General features: G+C 40.3%; 2 protein-coding genes and 1 long non-coding RNA gene across 3 annotated transcripts; 1 reads left to right on the top strand and 2 right to left on the bottom strand.

The window, feature by feature from the left end:
- Positions 1-1,147: 1,147 nt before the first annotated feature.
- rgs11 (regulator of G protein signaling 11) lies at positions 1,148-12,118 on the bottom strand. Its single transcript, XM_022193482.2, has 17 exons — positions 11,962-12,118; positions 11,594-11,690; positions 11,343-11,393; positions 9,628-9,734; positions 9,331-9,382; positions 8,992-9,050; positions 8,777-8,853; positions 8,621-8,702; positions 7,457-7,525; positions 5,355-5,378; positions 5,209-5,270; positions 4,839-4,952; positions 4,052-4,167; positions 3,492-3,579; positions 3,275-3,413; positions 1,865-1,947; positions 1,148-1,781 (listed from the first exon to the last, which is right to left on the bottom strand). Exons 1-17 carry the CDS (start codon positions 12,022-12,024, stop codon positions 1,655-1,657), a joined length of 1,410 nt encoding a protein of 469 aa, XP_022049174.1. The 5' UTR covers positions 12,025-12,118; the 3' UTR covers positions 1,148-1,654.
- A 1,582-nt stretch (positions 12,119-13,700) lies between these two features.
- Positions 13,701-18,865, top strand: ints15 (integrator complex subunit 15). The gene is made up of 8 exons (XM_022193481.2): positions 13,701-13,842; positions 14,443-14,643; positions 14,740-14,961; positions 15,599-15,764; positions 15,906-16,183; positions 16,269-16,506; positions 17,794-17,833; positions 18,384-18,865. Exons 2-8 carry the CDS (start codon positions 14,449-14,451, stop codon positions 18,661-18,663), a joined length of 1,419 nt encoding a protein of 472 aa, XP_022049173.1. The 5' UTR covers positions 13,701-13,842; positions 14,443-14,448; the 3' UTR covers positions 18,664-18,865.
- Positions 16,224-22,687, bottom strand: LOC127535467 (uncharacterized). The gene is made up of 2 exons (XR_007944330.1): positions 22,330-22,687; positions 16,224-16,540 (listed from the first exon to the last, which is right to left on the bottom strand). It is a non-coding gene; the product is annotated as an uncharacterized LOC127535467 (long non-coding RNA).
- Positions 22,688-24,292: the final 1,605 nt, after the last annotated feature.

The raw sequence follows: 24,292 nt of genomic DNA on the forward strand, positions 1-24,292 counted from the left end.
GTGCAGTGTCTGTGTTGACAGACGTAGAAAATACATCAGGGTTTTGTTTAGGTTGTTATTATGTAATAGTCTGTCGCTACTTTTGAAGGTAAAAAATACTTGTAGTTTGCTGGCTGTTAGTTCCGCCATTTGTTTTGTTTGCCGTTTGTCACGTGAATAAAAAAGTTTTGTTATTTTTAATCGCTGTCCGTGAAAAAGTCAGATAGTGATGTCGGACTTTTCCACAGACAACGATGACCCCAGCACACTGATTGTAAAATATTTCTTGTAATTTTATTGGAACTTGATATGGAATGAATGGACTTTAGTACACTGTTAATACACAAAGATGACTGACATGACAAGCTCCGCAAGCAGATTCACCTCGAATCACGGAAGCGCCTTCATCAGCGTAGCCGGCTTATTAATATTCATGTCCGTCGGATTACCAGCCAATCACGAAGCGCGTTCATCAGCCGGCTCATTAATATTTATGAGAAGGGAAAGCGCCGTATCCGTAGGCCACAGGCTAGGGGTACGGGTCCGTATCTGTAGACACAACCTATAACCAAACACCACATGGCATTTTTACAAAAAGATTCTTCTAAATGTTATATACACAATTGAGTCAAATTGAAATTGAAAGTTATTTATAAATATATTGTAGTAACTGGTGACATCACTGTCCTTTTGTCAAACTTTAGAAATCTTTCTTCTTGTTGAGTATGATCACTACGTGTCCAGTAGAGGGAGCCAGTCCAGCAAAATAAAGAGCAACTTCCACATGACCAGCAGGTAAGAAGGGAAGAAGAAACTGCAAGGTTGTTATTTCAGAAAGGAAAACTACAATAAAATGAAGTAGAGGAGATAAAGGACTGCTTGCATGGACAAATGGGACTGTAATTACTGATAGATCTTTTTTGTGTGTGTTTGTTTTCTGGAAATAACCTCAAGAAGTAGCAACGGTTGAATTACCATAGTATCAATTTAGTATTAAATTGATTTGTTGTAAGCAGTTCATGAGGCAAAGAAGCTAAATAAGTCCTGAAACAAATCATTTTAATGATGTGTGATGTGTAGTAAAGCCTTAAAACATGAAAGAAAAAGATACAAAAGTAGAAAAAGTAGATTTAAAGCCTCATCGCAGAGTTGAAGACACAACACTGACTGCTGTTGTGACATTTTATTGGGATAAACACGTGCCTGAGCAAAATTAACAGCAACAACGATCACAGTGTGAAGCCCCAGCATGGAATGAAGCAGACAATAATCACACACATGCTGACTAAATACATCTCTACTGTCCATTCACAACCTAAACCTTCTACCTAAACCTGCTCTTAACAAACAGAGGGAAAGGAGGACTTGTCATGAGGGATGATGTCCAAAAGAATTCCACCTTTTGGACTGAGACAGGATACAGGGATAGGATGGAGATGCAGCAATAAAAGCTGAAACGGTGGCACCAACAGCTCTGCTCGTGCTTTAGCTGCTGAGGTTTGCAGTAACACCTGTTCTCTAAAATCCTAAACTGTGGTGATGCCGCAGCGGTGAAAGAAAAGCTCTGGTGTTCAAAAGAAAAGAGCAGAAGAGACGTCCTCGGGTGGTAGCTGTGACTGAGGTGATGACAGAGTCTGATGCTTTTTGGTTTCGTTGGGCTTTTCTTTGTGCGTCATCAGACATCAGAGTTGGTACCTGCTGGCCCCGCCCCCTTGCCACGCCCATCTTCCTCCGTTGCCTGGGCAGCGGCTTGAGCAGGGGACGGGCTGGAGTGCCGCTGGCGTCTCATGAAGGGAAACACGCTGAGAGGGGAGAGGGATGTGCTGAATAAATACATGTTTTAGTCTGAAAGGAGAATGAAGTGGGAATGAAAATTAGATGTTACCTTTTCTTGGTCTCCTGGGGGACGATAGCTTTGGCCAGCATGTTTTTGTAAAGGTCAGACTTCAGATATCTTGGATAAGAGTCCTGCAAACACACATACACAACAAATTTTAGTCATGGAGAAGAAAGGAAGAGCATTGAATCAGTGATTGTCAGTGCAGTCACCAGCTAACTAAAGTCAGCTAATGCAGGACTTCTAAATCTATCAACCAAATGATGCCACATTTAGAGAGGACAAGAGGGAGTTTCACTTTTTTGAAAAATATAACTGAAGCCCTTTTTGGACATAGACTGACTTTATTAAAGTACAGTTGTTACAGCAGCTGGATATTCATCACAGGGTAACAATAAGACAACACAGAATATTAGGGTATAAAGTGAGGGTAAAATAAGATACAAATACAGAAAATAGAAAGAAAAATACACAGAATATACATGTGATATAAAACATCCCAGGTGTGAATTTGCCCACTGCTGCTACAAAATAGCAAACCACAAATTAATTCCACCTGAAGACAAATGCGTAAACAACGTAAACAAGTCCTAAAATGAATCTAATCAGAATAAAGTTTCTGGAGAGCAAAGAAACAGTTTGACTTCAGAAAAAATATGCAGTCCCAGTGCTGCTTTCTTGCTGAGTGTAAGAAGAGAAGACTGATTCACTCTCAAATGTCTCTTGCAATCTGAAGCTGGAGCCAGGAGGCATTCGGCTTAGCTTAGCGTAAAGACTGAAAACAGGAGGAAACAGCTAACTTGGCTCTGTCTGAAGATGAAGCAGCATTTCCAAAGCTCACCGACATAAGAGTGGTATCGATCTCCTCATTTAACTCTCTGCAAGAAAGCAAATTTCCCAAAATGTCAGAGCAGTCCTTTAAGATTGGACTCAGCTTAAAAGACCATAGCATGTTTTTACCGTCTTTAATTTATGAAGTAAAAAATGCCACACTTTTGCGGAGTTTGATTTTTTTTTTCTTTTTAGATACATATTTCTGTGACCATTGGTTTGAAAGTCAGTTTGCAGATTCAAGAAACTTCCCAAGATAGTTGATGTGAACAAATGATTGGGAAAAAGGGTTGGATGCTCTATGTAGGGTTGTGTGAAATGACAGAAGGAAGATTTGCTTTCAGTATTCTGATTGCATTCAGCAGGACTGACAGGCTGTACAGATTGTACGGTTATAATGCATCCTTAATGGTTAAAGCTCAAAGTGTAAAGGATGGAATTAATCACTTCCTATCTGGAAAGCCTTCTGTTTTTATTTCTACAGCGTATAGTTTAAGTGCAGTCTGATTTAAAAAGTCTCCAAGTGTTACTGGTTTGTAGAAAATTGGCTTAAATATGCAAAAAGAAAAGCATGATTGGTCCTATAATGTGCATATGAAGTGTGAAACTGCTGTGCGTGACTCAGACCTTCTTCATCAGGAAGTAGATGTGCATCTGTGCGTCATCCATGACGAAGCGATGCGGCCGTTTGATCCCCTCCAAGGTTTTATCCATCGTCTTGCTGTCAATGTTGACCCAGCGGGCGGCGCCGGGAGCCAGGAAATTTCTGGAGTCACACAAAAGAGTGTCAATCATCTATCTGATGATCCAGAATGAAAGCGTGCTTCAATGATTTTCTACGTACTTGTAGACTTCCTCCACTTTCTCTGTGATCTTGGAGCTTTCTCCATGTCTAATATCCTCACACGCCTGCCAGAAACACAGATTCTCCCCTGAGGGCGGAGAGATAAACGGTGAAGATATGTGGGCATAAAACAACAATGACGCAAGAAAAAATATGACACATGATGAGACTTTTTATAGCACGGATGGCCTCTGTTAAAAACCTTAGACTCTGGCAGGCATGGACGAAAAAATCCTTTTATTTCTTTGACTTCCTCCACTGTGTATCTCACTCTTTAATCTGTCTCGGATTCCTTCTCCTGATCGACTAATCTTCTCATGTCATGAAATTAAACTTCCACTACCTTGTCTTTTCCATCTCTCCCTACTGGGATTGGAAAATGTCATTAGGGAAGATAATGAGATTCTGAAAGCTAATAAGAATAAGAATCCGTTAAAAGACGCTATGAATAGCAATTAAATTGATTTTTCCGTACCGTACTAATCTAGAGCACATGAATCTGATTGAAACTGTCTAATTATCTATCTCACTAATCGAACATTTCTGTCACTCTTTCTCACCGCTGAACTCTTTCTCCAGGTAGGTCATGAACTCTTTCTTCCCCATGACATCTTTGAGAAGCTCCATGAAGCTGAAGCTCCAGCACTCCACTCGGAGACGTGTCGGCGTGGGCACCCTGAAACAACACACCAAAGTCAACAAGGGACATCCAGGCACACTGAGGGCCTTAATGCTGTGTTAACTTTGAACCAAAATATGAACGGACACCTTAACCCTCCTGTTGTCCTCATTTACAGATACCAAAAAATGTTGTTACCTTGTCTGAAAAAAATTAAGCAAAAAAAATCCTCAAATTTCTGAAAATTTGCAGAACCTTCAGGAACAAAATTCCAATAATTCCTTAAAAGTTTAACTTAAAAGTTTTATTTAAAAAAATACCCCAAATGTGGCAAGAAAATTCTTGTAAATATTTTTAAAAATTAGTAAAAATCTTCCCAAAAAATCTTAAATATATCTAAAGTGATTACATATATATCAGTAAAATTTCCAGTGTTTTCTTTAAGAACATTCACAAAAAATCAACCAAAATCCAGCAAAATTTGCTGGATTTTGGTTGATTTTTATGTGACTGTTCTTATGAAACATTTTTAACATTTCTCTTTTTCCACCAAAAATGTTCAAAGATTTCCCAAAAATATTGAAAATGTGGACATCAGAAGTTTCACTGTGAAAATATTTTTTTTCTCCACATTTTCAAACTTTAAAACGGTTCAATTTTTACCTGCAGGACAGACGAGGGTTAAGAGGTTTTCAGTGTTCTAACATGCGTTTATACTTTTTCCTCACGTTTCTGCGTTCATCGTCCAATGTGCAGTGTCATCAGAGATCCAGGGGTTACTGGGAAGGCAGCCTTGCATAATGGGATCGTGGTTCTGGTACTGCTCGCTGTATTTCACAAAACTGCACCCGCAGATGTAGAGGCATGCGCACACACACAAGAAAGCACACACAGTATTATTGTATTAGTCCAGCAGATCATAAGAGTTAATGGCCACTAATTCCAACTTGCCTCAGGAAGCGTCCATTAGTGGCTCTTATAGTGGGAGCACTAAGCTTTATGTGTGTGTGCGGGTCAAGCAATGTCCATTAGAGCTTATGTGTATCTGTACATGTTCATGTGTGTGTCCGTATGCGAGCCCTTCATCATGACACGTACCCTTCTAGGCAGATGGATGACTTTACACGGTTTCTTCCTAAGGCTCGTCTGCAGGTCTCAATCTGTAAACAAAGGCAGAGAGCAACAGATGTATACACACTTGATGGGCTTAAAGCGATGGCATGTAAATAATATATGATATTTACCTCTCTTTTGTAGTAGTCACTGTTCTAGTTCTGCAAAGAGGAACACAGCGTCATCAGAGAACTGCGTTGTTTGTGACATATTCAGTACACACTCACAAATATATCCATCCATCCATCCATTCTCTATACACCGCTTTATCCTTATTAGGGTCGCGGGGGTGCTGGAGCCTATCCCAGCTGACTCTGGTGAAGGCAGGGGACACCCTGGACAGGTCGCCAGTCTGTCTCAGGGCCACATATACAGACAGACAATCACACACACATTCACACCTACGGGCAATTTAGAGTAACCAATTAACCTCAGCATATTTTTGGACTGTGGGAGTAAGCCGGAGAAAACCCACGCATGCATAGGGAGAACATGCAAACTCCATGCAGAAAGATCCCAGGCCCAGTCCGGGATTCGAACCGGGGATCTTCCTGCTGCAAGGCGAAAGTGCAAACCACGACCCCACTGTGCAGCCCCTCACAAATATGTATAATTTCTAAATTCACAGTGAATCTTCTTTGTATCTTTATATCAAGTAATGCTTTTCTCATGGATCTGGGCTGGTGTTTCTGCCGTCAAGGATTGTATAGTGGATATATAGTAAAAGCACAGTTCATAGTATATTTGTGTCGGTATATAGAGCTCTTAGTAAGAAAATGTTGTCAACTGGGAAATGAGTGAAAACCTGTTTTAATATTTATAAGTATCAGCAGCAGATAAAACTTTAATGACAAAAAAATACACATTATGTTAAATCCTCATACTGTATATTCCTCATATGTCAGACTATATCTAAAAAAGTATTCATATACATTACAAAAGTATAGAAATACATCCATCCATTCTCTATACTCCGCTTTATCCTCATTAGGGTCACAGGGGGTGCTGGAGTCTATCCCAGCTGACTCGGGCGAAGGCAGGGGACACCCTGGACAGGTCACCAGTCTGTCTCAGGGCTACATATGTATATGTATCATATTTGATGATGAACAATCACACTCGCATTCACACCTACGGGTAATTTAGAGTACTCAATTAACTTCAGCATATTTTTAGACTGTGGGAGGAAGCCGGAGTACCCGGAGAAAACCCACGCATGCTCAGGGAGAACATGCAAACTCCATGCAGAAAGATCCCGGGCTCAGGCCAGGACTCGAACCAGGGATCTTCTTGCTGCAAGGCAAAAGTGCTAACCACTACTCCACTGTGCAGCCCATAGAAATACATATGTTACATATGTTTTTATTAACTTAAATTGCAGCTACCTCAAATATTAACAATAATTCATGCATATCCTGTCCTGTACCCTCTCTAAGATGTCACATGTTCATGGCAAGTCAGAAAATGGGATCATATTTGGACGGTTTAGCTGTATTTACCTTATAACAGTCTGTCATGTAAAGAGTGGTGGAAAAGGTGCACAAGCAACAAAAATGACCGTAACTTTGAGAGGGATGGCAAGAAAAGTTGATTTAAGAACTTGGGAGAGCTTCAAGAACTACTGCATTGTGCACTTTTCATGTAGTAATATCGAATGCATATGAAAGTTTACCCTTTGGTGTTGAATATGGGAAAAAAAAGTAACTGAGACGCACTAGTGTCTATTTAATTATCATCACAGATGGATGTTTTTGTGGACTGCTGCTGATCTGAAATGGTTTTAAACAGTTAATATTTAATGTGGGAGTAGAGATGTCGTCATATTTGATGTTAATGATAACTTTAATATTTAATAATATAGAAACCAAAACAACACTAGTAACTATGGATAGCATTATACATGTTCACATTATTTTTTATAAATAGCACAACCTTATCTTTATTCTGTTTTTTTGGCCACAATGTCACGGTAGCCATATATCTTAGACTACGTGTGCTATCACATCATGTCAGGGCCTGAATTTGTTTTTAACATCCATTATAAAATATTATATTATACTGGAACAGTCCATGGTATAGTGGAGCTCACTTGTACACTTACTTTGAAACAATCCCAGCAGCGAGAAAGAAGCAAAGCAATAAAACATGGAGAGCAGAATTACAAACTAGACGTGTCATTACATTTCATTTGTCAGAGGGGAATTAAAAACAGGAAGTAAATAAAGTCACTGACCAGTGTCGCTCGCAAACTGAAGTTATTTGGTCGCTCTAGACCCATGTCCAACACATTACCCACCCCAGGCTGAAAAAAGAACCACACAGTCATATCCAAGTATAGCAAGTTTGTTGTGTGTGTATAAGGTTTGTGTTTGTGTGTCTGTATGTGAGCACTTATCCTTCCTTCAGCTTTCCACCCCACTAGCTCTGACTTTTATCCCCAGGTTTCTTTCTTTTCTCCAAGCCGTCGTCCCTAATTCATAAGGTCAACACAAGATGGAGTCCCTCCTCCAAACCCTTGTCTTCTGATTCACCCTCTTCTCTCCCCTGCTTCATCACTTTCATCCCTCCTCACCCATAGTTCTTCCTTCCTCTTTGATATTACTCTCTGTCTGTCTCTGTCTAAAAATAAAGTCGCATTTGAGTAACACATAAAGGACGTAGAATGGGAAGATTTTCTTTCTCTCTCTGTTCCTCTCTCCTCCTCTCTCCCACTCTCTCTGTTTCTCCAGTTGTCGGCTGAGGCTTTTACCAGATTGGCTGAATATTTCATGCGGGAGGCAGAAGGGACTGCGGGTGAACATTAGTGGGACCTCTGGCTTTTTATATATGGCCACACAGTACTTCAATAGTTATATAACAGTATATATCTCATTATTTATATGCTTAAATTCTTATGCTATCGTAATGTATAAAGTATAGCATGAAGTATAGTGTTGCATTATAAATAGTATACAGTATATATACTATATAGTGTAGTGGAGTAGAGCATGGTGTAGTATAGTAGCTATTACAGTACTGTGCAGTATAATGTAGTATAGTGTAATATAACATTATAGTGCAGTATAGTATTGTGTAGCACAGTATAATTTTGCATAGCATAGAGTAATTTAATGTAGTATATAGTGCAGTGTAATGCAGGATAGTGTAGCGTAACAAATAATATAGTGTAGTACCACTGAATATTGTATGGCACAGTGTTAGTACAGCACAGTATATAATGTACTGTATATATACAACAGTATAATGCAGCATAGTATAGTGGAGTATAATTAATAATATAGTGTAGTTGCATATAGTATTGTATAATATAGTACAGGTATAGCATAGTGTAGTATATTAAATAGTATAGTATAACATAGTGTATAGTGTACAGTACAGTGTAGTTCAGTGAACATACCGGGGGTCTGTTGATGAGCCAGTAAGCCTGCTCCTGACATTCTAGCACAATGCGGTCAGCCTTCCGTCTCTGTTTGGACGCTCTGAACATAAATCACAGTGTAAGTTGGTGTGCACGTGTCGCTGTGTGTGGGGGCATGTGTGCACGTGAGTGTACCTGAGTTGCTCTCTGGCTTGCATCACCACAAAGTCCCAGGTGTGGTTGATCCTCTTGTGCAACACACTGTACCTCTCCTAAAAAGGAAAAGGAAAGGAAGGAAGGAGGAGGAACGATGACACAGGCCACTTGCCCCAATTTTCCTATTGCATAATTCATATTATTCACCAACAGATTCTCCGTCTCTGAGACACACAGGCACACACTTCCCTCACCTTTTCATATTCCATCAGTTCTCCCTGTTTTCTTATGTTCTTTTTAGCCAAATAGATTGCTGATGAGACGTAAGAAGAAAGACAAAAACAGGTTAAGATATTTGTGCCCTGATCTAGATCATCTGTGTCATTTAATGTCTTTAAATGCTTACTATGATGCTTGTTAAAAGTTATATATGAAATGGAATCTTTTCTTGCACGGAATTACACGAGCAATATGTTTGGTTTATACAATGCAAGTAATGAGTGGAAAATGCTTGTTTTCCCACATAGCTCAATACAAATTATATAGAAAGGTCAGATCCTTTCTTACCCCTTCCTGCCCCCATGTTTTCTTACCATAGTCCAGCTCTGAGGCAGGCCACCGGGTACTAGTCCAAAAGTAAGGAGTCTGAGAAAAACAAGCGACATTTTTATTTATTTTTTTGATTGATGTTAAAGCGGTTGATGGAAAAGTGGCAGCAGAGAGTAGCAGATGGATGAAGGATTAGGAGGAGGGCTAATGGAGTCAGAGTGAAAAAGGCAGACAGACACTGACAGAGGGAAGATGACAGTTTGGTCAAAGGGAGCTGGAGGACGGGCAGGTTTTTAAAATCAGGTACAATGAACATACTGTGGGAGGGATGATCGTCTGACCTGGAAGCGGTAGGGCGTCTCGTCAGGGTGTAACACGATGGACCTTGGTTCTTTGAGAGGGTAAATATATCCATATTTGACCAACATACCGCCAAGGTGCAGAGCCTCTGTTAAATACCACAAAAGAAGTGTCAAACTTCAGGGCAGACACGCTGCAACTTTTTGGCTGAGCTCACACAATTTTGAACTTATGAGGTGTTTTCATAAGATATGTCTTGTGTGAAGGAGGTCTAATAAGACACCTATGACTCCTATGAAGGAGCTACAGGCCTCAGCAACTGATATGGGACAGACTGTGGATACAACAACTTTATGGTAGAGTGGCAAGGAGACAGTCACTATTGAAGAAAGCTCATATTAAATCCAGACTAGTGTTTGCCAGAGAACATGTGGGAGAGTCTGAAGTCAACTGGGGGAAGGTTATTTGGTTCGATTATACCATATATATAGCTTTTTCGCCATTAGACTAAACACTATGTTTGGCTGATACCAAACACTGCAGAACACCTCAAACACCCTATCTCCAAGGTGAAGCATGGTGGTGGCAGCATCATGATGTTGGGATGTTTCTCAGCAGCAAATCTTTTAAACAAAATCTATGTGATGAACACGAGAAACACCACGACACCATTGTAAAGTCAATAGCTTTATCATATGGCTTATTCTTATTACCTTCCTGACCATAAAGCATGGTGGTGGCAGCATCATGATGTGGGGATGCTTCTCAGCAGCAGCCCCGCCCCCAAAACAAAAACCTTTTAAACAAAATCTATGCACATGTGTAGGCTATAGGAGATGTGATGAACACTAGAAACGCCATGATACCATTGCAAAATCAGTATCTTTATCATATGGCTTATTCTTATTAAAGCATGGTGGTAGCAGCATCATGATGTCGTGGTATCACATCAGTATGTTTTAAAGTTGAACTTATTGCTCGGTTTTGCATTTTTTTTATAGATACCTAACTGCATTTTTATGTCTCAGGACTTTTTAGACAAGTTTAATCTCATCAAACTTAAAACATTTCTGTAGAACCAAAGCTCTCAAACCCAACTTGATGTGGGAAATAAATAATCATTATTGGCAAAATGCTGGTGGCCCGGCTCATCCTGCTCAATTTTTTAAAACTTTTGTTTTGTCAAACATATGCACACCGTCAGCAATCTCTCTCAAATCAAGGCTTTGTTCCAGTGATGGAATGCCTCATCAATCTTCAGTCTCTCCTCATTTGTTAAAGAGCCCTACTTTTATGACTGACAGCTACCAAAAAAGCTGTGGGCTGCATTTTAATCAGCTCTTATCACTCTCTCTCTCCCCTCCCTTGCTCACTGACTCGGCTTTCTCCTCCTTTAGTTGGCTCGGAAGCAAAACGGACCAGAGGGCTACTCTTTTTTTCCAACCTCTAATTTAGTTCAGGCACGGTGGAGCCTCCTGGGGTGAATGGCCTCCACGGGGACACTAATCAAACCAGGATCATCAGGTGAGTTAATCAAACTTGCACCTACTGGGGCTCACCCTATTCCTGTTTACTGGAAACAGCAACCTCTCCTCCACCACCACCGCCACCACAATAAATCGCCACCACGTCAGCTTGAGAGAAAACACCATATCCTGGCAACACACTAGCAACGACACACAACAAGCCAGCCACACCGACCCACAGGACATCCTTCACACACACAAAAACACAATATACATATAAATGCACGTACCCTCCTCACAGATGCTGTACTTCTGGATCAACCAGGTAATTATATCATGACCTGCAAAACAATACAAAGAGAAAGAGTTTGTTTTAGGTTCTTCCCTTCACTCTGCAAGGCACACAGTATTCTCCAAAAATGTTCCTGCTGCATTATGTATGACCGCTGGGACACAGACAAGCTGCAATGTGCCCCCTCCACACATGAACACACAGACTTAAATGCACACTGACATCAGGGGGACACACTTCTGCACACACCTGTCATGGCGTGTGGAATGACAGTGATGAGGAGCCTCTGGTTTCTCATCTTCATGCCCATGTCAGGGTCCTGCATGGCCACGATCACTTTCTCCATCTGTCAGGCACAAGATGTACACACACAAACACACACATGTCAATATGCAGCTGCACACACCAAGACTTCACACACATAAGTCAGAATTTAGCCAAAACTGTGCTCTTTTTGCATGTTCTACTTTGTTTTACACTCCTTTATTTGTCATTTTGGAGCCAAGAGACGAAGTGTGTTGGCTCTTCTCGAATTCACACTTGCATCCACAACATCCCATTATATTTCACCAAAATCATAACAAACCCAAACAACACAGACTCACACGCAGTCTCACCTTCTGAAAGCATGTCATTTGCTCCCGGTGCCACCCTCCTTTAGCCAGGGTGTTGATGGTCATCCTGCGGGCTGCCTGGCTTCTCTCGACGGGACGGACGGCGAAGTGGAGGACCGAAGTGCTGCCTGCCGGGAGCGCGCAGCAGAGAACGTGCACCGGCGTTTCCTCTTTCCCGCGCCTGCCGGGCGCGCCCCCGTGTAGATTAGAAGGGATTACAGTATGATAAAGTGATTTTCAATATGTTATGTAGTTTCCGGCTAGAAGCAAAAGCAACTCTTTAAGTGTATTTTTTAAAATCTCTTTCAGTGATAAACACCCACTGAAAAAGAAACGCGAAAAATCTTCAAAATATGCTGTGCCTATAAAAAGTATTCACTCCACTGGGAAATGTCCACCTTTTCCGTTTTGTCAGTGTCAATTTAAATAGTTTTCATTTTATTTATTTTTTTCCAAAAAAATACAAAATAAAAATTATATTTTTATTATTGTTAATAATAATAATAATAATAATACCAAAAGTATTTTAATAATAAAAATAGCAACAACATTTATAACAATATAAATATAACAAAAATAATAACCCCTTATTAGATATGATCTTAATATTATATTTATTGATTATTCATTTCCCCAAATAACTAAAAGAAATCTAAAATGCAAGCCCAACCAAAGCTCAATTCTTAGGAGGTTAAAAATTTATGTATTAAATATTGAATAAGTGATTGCATATGTATTTACCCCCTTCCCACCACGGCTAGCAACCTTCAATGCTTTTTTGGTCATCAAACTAAACACTATGTTTGGCTGATACCAAACACTGCAGAACACCTCAAACACCCTAACTCCAAGGTGAAGCATGGTGGTGGCAGCATCATGATGTGGGGATGCTTCTCGGCAGCAGGTTATAGAGGGCTTGTGAAGGTAACTGGTAAAATACATACAGTAAAGTACAGAGAAATTCAAGATGATGAACTAATGAAATTTATTAGTCCTGTGGTTAGTATTTGTTGTCACTTTATTTTTTACCAGGGAACATTTCCTATAGATATTCTTCAAGATTACAGACCTGATGTGTGTAAAGATAACATATGCATTTACTTTTAAACAACATTCCCACCAAACAGCAAAATAAACTCACAGGAACTTTGACAGGACATCCTCTGAAAGCTATTTTGACACCTTTAGGGAACATTCCTAGACTATTCCCTGAAGGTCACAAAGCAGAAGCGCAAAAGGAAAATGAATGCATTTAGTTTTAAACAACGTTTCTCGCAAGCACTGAAATCAGGAAACATTCCCTTAAAGTTTCCTGAAAGTTACTTAACAGAAGTGTTTAAGGATGATGAATACATTTATATTTAAACAACATTCCCTGCAAACAGTGAAATAACTTTTAGGGAACCTACTGGAAATATTTCCAAAACGTTACTTAAAAAAGATAAATTAGAAAAACTTTAGGGAACATTCCGTCATATATTTTTTAAATCTTCATGAAACATTTCCAGAATATACCCGAACGTTACAGAAGTGCTTAGAGTAGTATTAATGATAAATAAAATAAAATTTCATTTGAACAAGATTTCCCTGTGAAGTCATTTTTTTATGTAGGACTAAAAATGATTAAAGTTTCTAAACTGAAATAGGCTACTTATGGTCTTTCTTTGATAAAATAACTAACATTAAACATGCGATAAATTGTTTTTGGACAAATTGACATTCGCTCGTCAACAAACAGTCGCTGACTAGACAAACGTCAATGGCAGCGATTTTATCCCACTCAGGCTTCCGTAGCTTCAGGAAGCGGTTCGTCGTCGTTTCGAGACCTTTCACTAGTCTCGTCTTTAGGTCATTTATTGAGTGAATTGAGTGCTTTTTGCAGAGGTAAGAACTTATAACGTGTTTTTAATGCTGTAGGGTTAGCTATCATAAGTGAGCTGGACTACGGAGGAGAACAACAGCCTCTTTAGCTAACGTTGCTAACACTAGCTGTAGCAGGATGGTGGACTGACCCAATGTGGAGCTCCTCCACTCGAGAAGTGCTGAATACCAGCTGCCACATACAACCAGTATATATATGGAGTACAACGTTAAGACTATATTTTATTATGCCTCTTCTTGTATCCGTGTAGAGTGTACATTCGTTTTCGTGTCTTGTGTGTGTTTGTGTATTAACAATCAAGACATAAAGAGAACCTGTGCATTGTTGTGTTATAGCTTCATGTATTTTGCTTGTTGTTCTTCTTCCACTCTGTAGTACATTTAATTTGAAAAGCCAAACTCACAACCTCATTATCACCCTAAATTTGAAAGTTGTAAATCATAGTTGTCTCTTCATTCACAGCCGTTTAATTACTTACTGGGAAACACTTCTCTGCCATATTTGTCTAAATCTCCCAATAATACAGTTTACATGCAATGATGCTGTTTTGATATTAAAATATGTTTTATTATATAGCAAAATTTTGTTTGGGTTTCTGCCAGGTTGTGATGGGTGACATCCGTCAGTCATTGCTCCCTCGGGATGTTCTCAGTGCAGCCAAGGAGCTGCTGTACCACCTGGACATTTACATCTGTAACCTGGTGCAGTCCGGGAGGCAGCCTCCTCAGGTGGACTCTAAAACCCTGGAGCTGGTCGAGGAGTTCATTCTGCATGCACCCAAGGACAGAAACACCCCAGCCAGGGTAAGACACGACCCCGAAATTCTTCTACGTAAATACACAATATACAAACAAACAAAAATGGGCAACAGATTTAGTGTATGTGTGTTTTTCTTTCAGAGGATGAGTGCTCTGCAGGAGCTCCAGCTGTTGGAGATCATGTGCAGCTGTTTTCAGGAGCAGAGCCGCGACACTGTTCGTCAGCTTATGTTCTCCGCTCTTTTTAATCTGCAAGGAAACCAGGCAGATGAGAGTCGCATGGCACTGTTAGGCAAGCTGGTTTCCATGGCAGTCGCTGTGGGCAGGGTTCCTATCTTGGAATGTGCTGCTAACTGGTTACAGGTGAGAATTCACACGTGCACGAATACAGGGTGTCCCAAAAACACTGACATCATTAGAGATGTCCATATCAGAGTGACTACATGGTCAGGAGAAATGATACTTAATAGGATTTATTTTGGACATAAAATGTTTTATTCTACAAATTTCAAATGAAAAATTCTGGGGGATGATCATTTTCTAATGTTTAACACCTCTTCTAAAACTGCTGGCCGTTCAGATCTTTTTTCCTAAACAAACAGGCTTCCTCTTGAAATTTCTTATGCCACTTTCAAATCTGCGTTCCTGTTGGTACTTGTTTATGAAACTTTCGAAGAAATTAGCATTGTGTATTCACATTTGACTGAATTTGGGTGTACTTCAATACACAGAACACCTTTTCTGTTGCAGTAAACGGCATGTCTGTCCCTGAAAGCAGAAAAAAAAAAGATTACACTCTGTTGAGCAAAAAGAGCAAAAACATTTTTAACAAATTATTAGGTGATGAAATGATGTCAGATTTTTTGGGACATCCTGTATTTGAACGCTCATTGAAGGATGACCTCTTATACTCTGTATATGAGGATATTTGTGCAGTTGTTGTGACCGTTTAATTGCTCAGCACTGATCATATGGCTCTGGTTGTGTTTGTGACATGTAGAGAACCCATCGTGTGTACTGCGTACGCCTGGCGCAGGTGCTGGTAGATGATTATTGTAGTATGGTACCAGGCTCTGTGCCCACCCTGCAGAATATCCACAGCGCCAGTCCACGCTTCTGCTGCCAGTTTATCACTGCTGTCACCACCCTCTACGACCTCACCTCAGGTATTTTGGTTAACACAAAAGTGCAAAACACATAAACACTTGGCCCTCTGTGAAAATGAATGTGACCTCTGGGGAAAAACAGGCTGAATTTTGGCTCTGGGTATGCGACAATAACGCTAACGTCTTTGTGTGTGTTTCCAGAGGAGCTCACTCCTCCACTAGAACTGCTCCAGATGATAGTGTCGTGGATCCAAGATGACCCTCGTCTAGTCCTGATCACCTTCCTGAACACCCCCCTCTCTGGCAGCCAGCCAATCAGCTCCCTTGATGTCACACCATTAGGGGGGTTAGTACGCTGGTGCATCAAAGCACCGCTGGCCTACAGGAAAGACAAGAAGCAGGCGCTGACCAATGGAAGCTCTGAGAGTGAGCCAGAAGCAGGACTTCTCTTCTCTGCTCTCCATTTAAGTGTTCTGCAGGTAATAAACCGTAAATGCAGTGCACAGAAACCTTCCAATGTACAGAGTTAATGTTTAATCGCTTTCCATCTTTTGATGCTTTTAGGTCTTCATGCTTTTGCCCAACATACTCAATGAGAAGGGGCTTTACGGTCGCCTGGCGCTGCTTCAGATGGAGTCTGTGGCCGCTCTGACCTCCGATCTCTCCCGATTGTTGGACCAGGCTGACAAACACACACACACATCGCCTGCTGATACACATGTATTGCCCCAGCTGGCTCTCGACCGGCTGGCACAGGCTCTGCAGGTGGCCTTGGCCAGTGGAGCCCTACTCTGTTCGAGAGGTAAGAGTGTGGAAAGGTACAAGTGGTACAGAACCTGAAGTAGAAAAAAACAAAGTGATTAGATTTGTATTGTTGGAGAAATTCTTGCCCTGTTAGTTTGCCTCAAAGGCCACAGTAGGTGCATTTCTCTGTCTGAGACTGGAAGGAATTGATTAGATAATCAGCATTACAAATCCAGCTACAAGTATGTTCTTTATCTTCCCCTGTCCTGCTGAAGAAACTGTAAACTGTGATGTCTACTAAAGACAACAAAAGCATGATAGCTTACAAAACTCACTTCCAACAAGAGACAGGGTGTCTTTTTTGTTGGAGATCTTTAATGACTGAAATCGGCCCTTCTATACAACCAATCAATTGCTCACAAGGGAAAGAAAAAATCGATGACATCTCTTGATGAACTAAATCAACCACAGAGCACTGAATGCATGCTACCTGCTCTCCTTATTAACCAAAATTAGATATAAACATAAAGGCTACAATCATAAAAGCTTGCAGCATATTAAATAGTTTTAACCTCATCAAAATCATCCTCACATGGAATTTTATCAACTGATCCTACATAAGAACTACTTAGGAATATAGAGAAGTTAGACTACTGTTTTTAGAGGATCTGTCATGTTGGTTGTTTAGCAGCAGTATGCAAACTGTGGTTTGCAAAGTTTACATGTGACTCTTGGTAATCCAATACAGTCACACCAACAAATATTTTTAAATGTCAGTTTGTAGTCATCTCAGAATAAACTGTAAAAGTTACGTAAGTTAGACCTACTAGTTCCCAGCAAGTGTTCACATGTAGTCTGTTTTCCTGCCGTCAAAAATATTGAATTAACCCTGGAAGGCTATTTATGCAATGCTTTTCTCCTTATGAAATTAATCAAGGCGATTGTCCAAACAATGACGCCTGAACACCAATCCAAGTAGGTATAAGTTAAACTTCTGTAAATGCCATAGCTGCTCTTTATTTCTGTTTTATAAGTTCACAAAGTAAAAGTTTCGGTGCTTTAATATTTGAACACAAGCCAATTTTTAATGTCTGTTTCCAGACCTTTGCATCCAGCTCTCCACTTAAAGCTGCACATTTTACACCACGTCGGGTTACTCAAGTGTCAGGACAAGTAGCATATCAGCACCTCAGCAAATTTCAAAAGGGACAGACACTCCAATAATAACTAGGCTTTTTGATAACTTTAAGGAAAACTACAGATTTCATTTTTTGGCCATTGAAATAATTCACTGATTGATTGGTTTTTCATTGTGTTTTTGTGCTTTGTGATATTGTCTTTACAGAGGACCTGAGAGCCATCTGTTCCCGCCTCCCCCACAACAAGTGAGTGTTCATTGCCTTTAACACATTATTTCCATTGGTGACTTGGTTTATATCCAGAATTGTACACGACACTTCAGGGTTTTATTTGAAAAACGGTATACATTTACCACTTTTTAACCAGTGTCCTCATGTGGAGAGCAAACCTGACTGTGGCTTGTTCTACACAGTACAATATGTGTAGCTGATTAAAGACAGCAAGTGATATTGAACAGGCTTCTAGTGTGATTTCTGATGCAGGGATGAGTTGTCATTTCAGGCTCATTTGCCTGTAAAAATGGAGATATTCTCAGTCGGATTAGTTTTAGAACCACTACATTAGGACACATTTAGAACCCCATATTCACAGTAAGCATCCTGCTAAATGTTTCCCACAATTATTAATTCCTCACACACATAATTTTACTTTTTAATGTACTAAACCTATTCCACATAAACTCACATTTACTGTTAATTGTACTTTTGTTGATGTCTCCTTGTAAAATGCCAACTGTCAGCTTTTTTGTGACTGACGTGCACAAACGTTGCTTTTTACGTGTATTTGTGTTTACAGTTTGCTCCAGTTGGTGTTGTCCGGCCCGGTGATGTACTACAACAACATACACACCCCTCCGCTGGCCTTCAGCCCACATGCAGCCCACTCGCCCATTGCATCACACCCCACTCTCCCCACACATCCAGCGCTCCCCACGCATCCCACGCTCCCCACACATCCCACACTCCCTACACACACCCCGCACACCCCGCTGGCCTCCCATCCCTCCTCTCACCCTCAGTACTCCACTCAGCCCTTCATGACTGGGATGCCGTTCCCCTTCCGGCCCACCCACTAAAAGAAAAAACGAAAAATCTGCTCCAGTTGTCTGCAGATTTGAAGCTGTGTGTGGATGTTGTGTACCGAGCGCTGTTGTGTGTTTGTCAGTGCGCATGAATTAATGTGTGTGAATGATTTATTATGTATTATGACATTAGCACATTTGCTTCTGAGTAAGTCTGTGTCGCTCATGTTTGTCCAATAAATATTTTTTTACTTGCTGGTGCTGTTCTTTATATCAGCCACTTGTGGTCGCTATTGTGTTCTTTTCAACTGCAACCAAATATATGGAGAGGCCTGTATTTCTGGGTATTTTAATTAGAATTTTTTGCAAAGTACAAGATTGCATGGAGAGAAAATTCAGCTGTAGACTTAAATATTCTTCATGCAAATGTGCCCTAGTTTATTTATTACAGTAAGTAAAAGTAGTGGAATCAGACACTGAATCATCACTAGTGGAATAAATAAAACTTGTTAAAACCAAGCAAGGCTCTTGAATTCAAAAGGCGTATGTGCCACCAGAAGCAACTTGACTCATGCTGAGTACAAAATGGAGGGAAATCTACTGTTCACCTCTGTCCCAAAACTTCTTGATTACATAACTAGTAGATGTCATGGTCTCTGAGCCAAGCCCCACGTTCATAACTTTAGCCCTGTTTTAAGACAGATAACGTATCATTAAACTGCAGCAGCTCACCCATGCATCTGCGCTCATTTAGGATAAGAATTGCATCATCCTCAACGATCTCTGTGCCGTTTAAGTGATGGTTGCCTTTATTTCCTCATCGGCACAATGCATGCTTTTCAGGATGAGTTGAATAATACGAGTGGTTAGGATTCAAATTGACAGACATGAACGATTTACATCCCCCTGTTGTTTTTTTAACTTCCTTATTACCTTCTCTCATGCATGACAGTGTGCTGAGAAGGAAATAAAAATTGCTAAATGCCATTGTGTGCTCCTGCTCAGTATTGTTGTCGTGAATACCCATTGTGTTTTTATTATCTGTTTTTACTGGCACTGTCTGACAATGGCGCACGTGTGTCTTCTTTAAAACTTCCTGGAGCAAGTTTATCAAGACACCAAGTCTAGGAGCCTCTTCAGGAGAGCAATTACATGCACGGTAGCAGCATTGTGGTTTCTGATCACATTGTTGATCCTCAGCTGAGGACTCATTGTAATGTGTCCACATAATGTAGATTGCACTCTTTTGAGGTTTTCCACCCTTGCATAGCTCATGGGTGGGACAGCGATAAGGATCTCTCTTCTGAGAAATTGATGCATTACTGTTGGGCCCGTCGAAGGTGACACATGAAGATACCATTCGAGTGAAAAAGGCGGGATAGAAGAGTGTGAGTGTGCTAAAGAGAGTGTGTGACGTTTGTTTCTATCCACTTTTAGAGAATCAGCTTTAAAGAGAACATTTAAAAATAATCTTTATTTCAACTTAATATTCCGGAAAGTTTTACGATCAGATGTGGTTTTTGACAGCATGAAGAGGACTCATAGTGTGGGAGTTTGTCGCCTACATAACTGCCTTATGTTTCGTCCAAACCAAACTTAACAAAAATCTGCCGTCAGCAAACATGCTGGTCCTAGCTGGTTCTGTCTGTGTACTTTTTCATGGAGATTTTTCCATGGGTCTTGGAGGAAATCTTAGTCTAGTTTGCCCTTGCAGGTGTGCGTTTATGAAGGAGTGTCTGTGTTAACAGCTGCAGAGTCATGGTTTCCTGTAGAGGAAAAAGACCACACAAAAAGCCACGCACCAAATCTGACACCAAGCTCCCCATAAACCAGACGGCGGAACTTTAAGCCTGCGTCAAACTGAGCCGAACCGTATCAGTCATTAACCAGTGAACATCTGCTCTGGGTGGTTGTTTATCAGATGAATGCCACAAGGAGTTTTCAAGCTTCTCGTGTGAAGCCCAAAAGCTGAATTTATGCTGATGCTATGGAGAAACAGAGAAGATCACAAAACAGATTGTAACTTCCATCCTCTCTGTATTTTGTTTTTCATGAACACAATACAGGTGTTCATTTGCACTTCCTCTGTGATAAATACAATTCAGTGCAATACAACAGCCCGAAAATCACCTGCAGTTTCAGAATCAACTCATCACCTGGAGAGTTTTAGCTTTAAATAAGAAGACATCATACCATCACTAGAGGAATGGAAGCAAACTTTTACCAAATTTTTGCAAGTCCTGCATTTGACAGTATTGTGAGTGAGTATGTATGGTGGCATAAGGTGTCATTAACAGGCCCATTTTTCTTCTCCTACAACATAAGACTTTATGAAAAAAAAAGTCCAGCTGGAGATGCCTTGAGACCACCTTCATTTGCTTTTCTCAAAGACGGGATCACTGCTACCGAGTTTACATCCTGCAAAGCTTGATCTCATAATTGACTTTACCTCGGAAACGGGTACATCTGAGATTTTATTATTTTGAAGAGGACGCAAAACAGCTTTTTAGTGGGATTTAGTAGCATTATGGGAAACACAAGACTTTTCTTTCTCATGCACTTTTGAGTTGTCCCCAAGGTGAGTGTGGGTTTCATGAAGAGCAGTATAATAACAATAAATGTTTAGAAGTATACGCTTCGCTCATTTTGGTTTTGTTGTGTAAAAAGAATAGATATATACAGAAAGGATAACATTTCTTGTCTCTGATTCACAGCTCTGTTGTATTAATTCATGTATCATGATGCGTGTTTGACAGGGAATGTCTACAACCATGCAAGCAACACATTAGCAGGTCATATTTACAAGGTTCACCATCAGAGCATGCAATCATAGTAGTGTTTCCTTAATAGCCCAGGTGCTAAGGTTGATGAAAATAGCGTTAGTTTTACAAGTATTTGGTCCATTTAGTAAAGTATGGGACTAATTTACTTAATGAGATAATTGCCAAATTCATTAGATTTTATTACCTTGAGTATCTGTAGAAAATTACTTGGCAGCCCATTCAGCAGTTGCCAAGAACCATCATAGAATTCATTAAGGTATATCATCTGAGAGCCATGAATATCTTCACAAAAAATGGGTTAATCCATATAATACAATTCAAGTTAATTAAAAAGAAATACCTTCTGATGGCAACAAAGTCATGATTTCTCCTCTCGGGACCATAAATAGTATGATAAATATCGCAGACACTGACTGGGGAAGTGATGGTAGTTAAGGTGGCAATGATCAGAGGTCACTGATTCAAGCCCCACTGCAACTAATCTGTCATTGTAGGGAGCTTGAGCAAGGCACTTAATCCTGTCTGCTCCAGAGTCACATTATCATGGTTGACCCTGCACTCTGACCTGAAATGGGATGTGTAAAAGGAGTATTTCACAGTTTGTATTTTATTTGTGACAAACAAAGATGTTTTCTTCTTCAGGACACACTGTGCCAACTTTAGGTACATCTGTATAAATAACCCAGCACAGTACAACTGTTCTGCCCTGCCATAAAATTCAGTTTTGGTCCATTGTCAATGTGGCAGTAATGACTGATGCTTTAGCATTTAGTTGCAATCTTAGTCATGTTGCAGTGGACTACATGATAGTCAGTGGCGTTTCTCAGTATTCTACCCACTAGCCATAAGAAGGACAAGCAATTACAATCACCCCTCAAAGAGTGTTGTCCAGTACAACACCGCTGTTAAATATGAGCTTGACAACAAACATACACACCTGTTAATCACAACATTAAAACCACTAGTTTAACATTGTGTAGGCTCAGTGGATCCTTTGGGTCTTGAGGGTGGATGAGGCTTGTTCTGGCACATCCCATTGATCTTCAGTCAACTTGGGATTTAGGGAATTTGGAGGTTGGATCAATGCTTTGAGCTCTTTGTTTTGTTCCCGAAGCAATCCCTGAGTAGTTTCAGATGTGTGGTTGGGTGTGTTGTCCTGTTAGAGGAGCCCAGGGCAGTCTGGGAGGGCTGGTGGGTGTGTACTTGGTCAGCACCAATGTGAAGGTAGGTGGTACATGTCAATGTAACTTCTACATGGATGCCAAGAATCAAGGTTCCCCAGCAGAACACTGCACTGTAACAAGATGATCAATGCAATTCAATTCACTTTTTTGTTGCAATTAAATTTGCACATGTTTGACCAGTTCACCAAATACTAGGCATTATAGGCTTAATAAAGAGAGATGTTATTTCACAGCTTTTGTATGGGGTTGCATTAGATCGTACAGATGTACCTGAAATAACGGACACTGGGTGTATTTCACTCTGAAACACAGTCATCAATGTTGAGTGGTGACAGGAAAATTCAAGTTTTTGGCCATCCACCTGATAGTTGTTGAGATACTTCAGTGTGAACCAAATGAACCATCACTGTCTTCCTGAGAGCAACACCTCTAACATGATTACAAATCTTTACTGCAGACCCCCCCCCCACACACACACACACACACACATACACATATATTTACAATTTAAGAGGGGAAGTTAAGTGTTAACATGATAAAAATAAATATATTTCATGTGCTTCTGCTTTGGACTGCAACTGGTAGTTAAATGAATATGTCAAAAATGTAGACTAACAGATAGGTATTCACAAAAGAGGATGTGTCCGTGGGTTGGAAGGGAAGTAAGGTGTTGCATGAGACATTTCTTAATAATTTCAGAAAAGCGGTTTAGTCTTGCAGCCTCTTGAGTGTCTGTGTGGACATTCTACAAGTATTTCTTCGTGCTTAAAAAAAAGACAGACATTTCTTGGGAAAACATTTCCTCATCTACTTTTGCACAGTTGGGCTATTGTTCCGGCACCATGAGTGGCAGCTACAGATACTGTGGAAATAGGGTGGCTTGCTGTGCTGTTCACCTAGAACACCTCTGACTGAGAGTATAACAATGCAATCAAATGTAACGCCACAGGCCGAGGCATTATTACCTGTTACTTGACACTGTCAGACCACAAGAGAGTCTAAAGTCATGATACAAAAGACATCTAAATCTGCTCTGACTACAGTCACTATGGTGATTTTGCATTCTTGGCCTTAAAGAGCCTGAAACTACAACAACGACCTGCTTTAAAAAAATGTTCTTGAACTTTCAGAACTCTAAATCCCCGAGATGTCCAAGAGTCCAAGAGTGGACAGAATTAATTTGCATCATGTCCTCTGTTTTCTTTAGCAGGAGATATACAGCAGTGTGATTGTGGGAACTAACAAGCTAAAAACTAGTGGACTTTATGGTGGCTGTTGTTATGGATACCTGGAAAATACACATTCTCTCTGTCGCATCAGCTCCTCTTTGCATCTCTTCAAACTGCCAAACAATTATGACACAAAATGTGGGAAAGTTTCGGTGTGGGAACATTATTAAAACCTGAGTTCACTTCACTCAATGACTATAGTTTGAGCAAAATACATGGTAGCAGGCTGATAGCAGGCGTAAACATGTAATTACTGAAGCCGACCCAAAAGAGCAATTACAGGGATAGTTACACAATCTCACTAAGTCTGGCTCAGTTCAATAATCAATAATTAAAAGTGATGGTAAATAAACGAGGTTGCAAAAGCAGCTATCAAAAAATAAAAGGAACTGCCTGTTTACAAAGATTTACTAATAATTTACCACCAGTGGCGACTGCTTTGCTCCTGCCCACTTCAAATGCCCAATCACAGAGGTTGTTGATTTGT

Source organism: Acanthochromis polyacanthus, chromosome 9, assembly GCF_021347895.1.
Source record: "Acanthochromis polyacanthus isolate Apoly-LR-REF ecotype Palm Island chromosome 9, KAUST_Apoly_ChrSc, whole genome shotgun sequence".
Classification (NCBI taxonomy): Eukaryota; Metazoa; Chordata; class Actinopteri; family Pomacentridae; genus Acanthochromis; species Acanthochromis polyacanthus.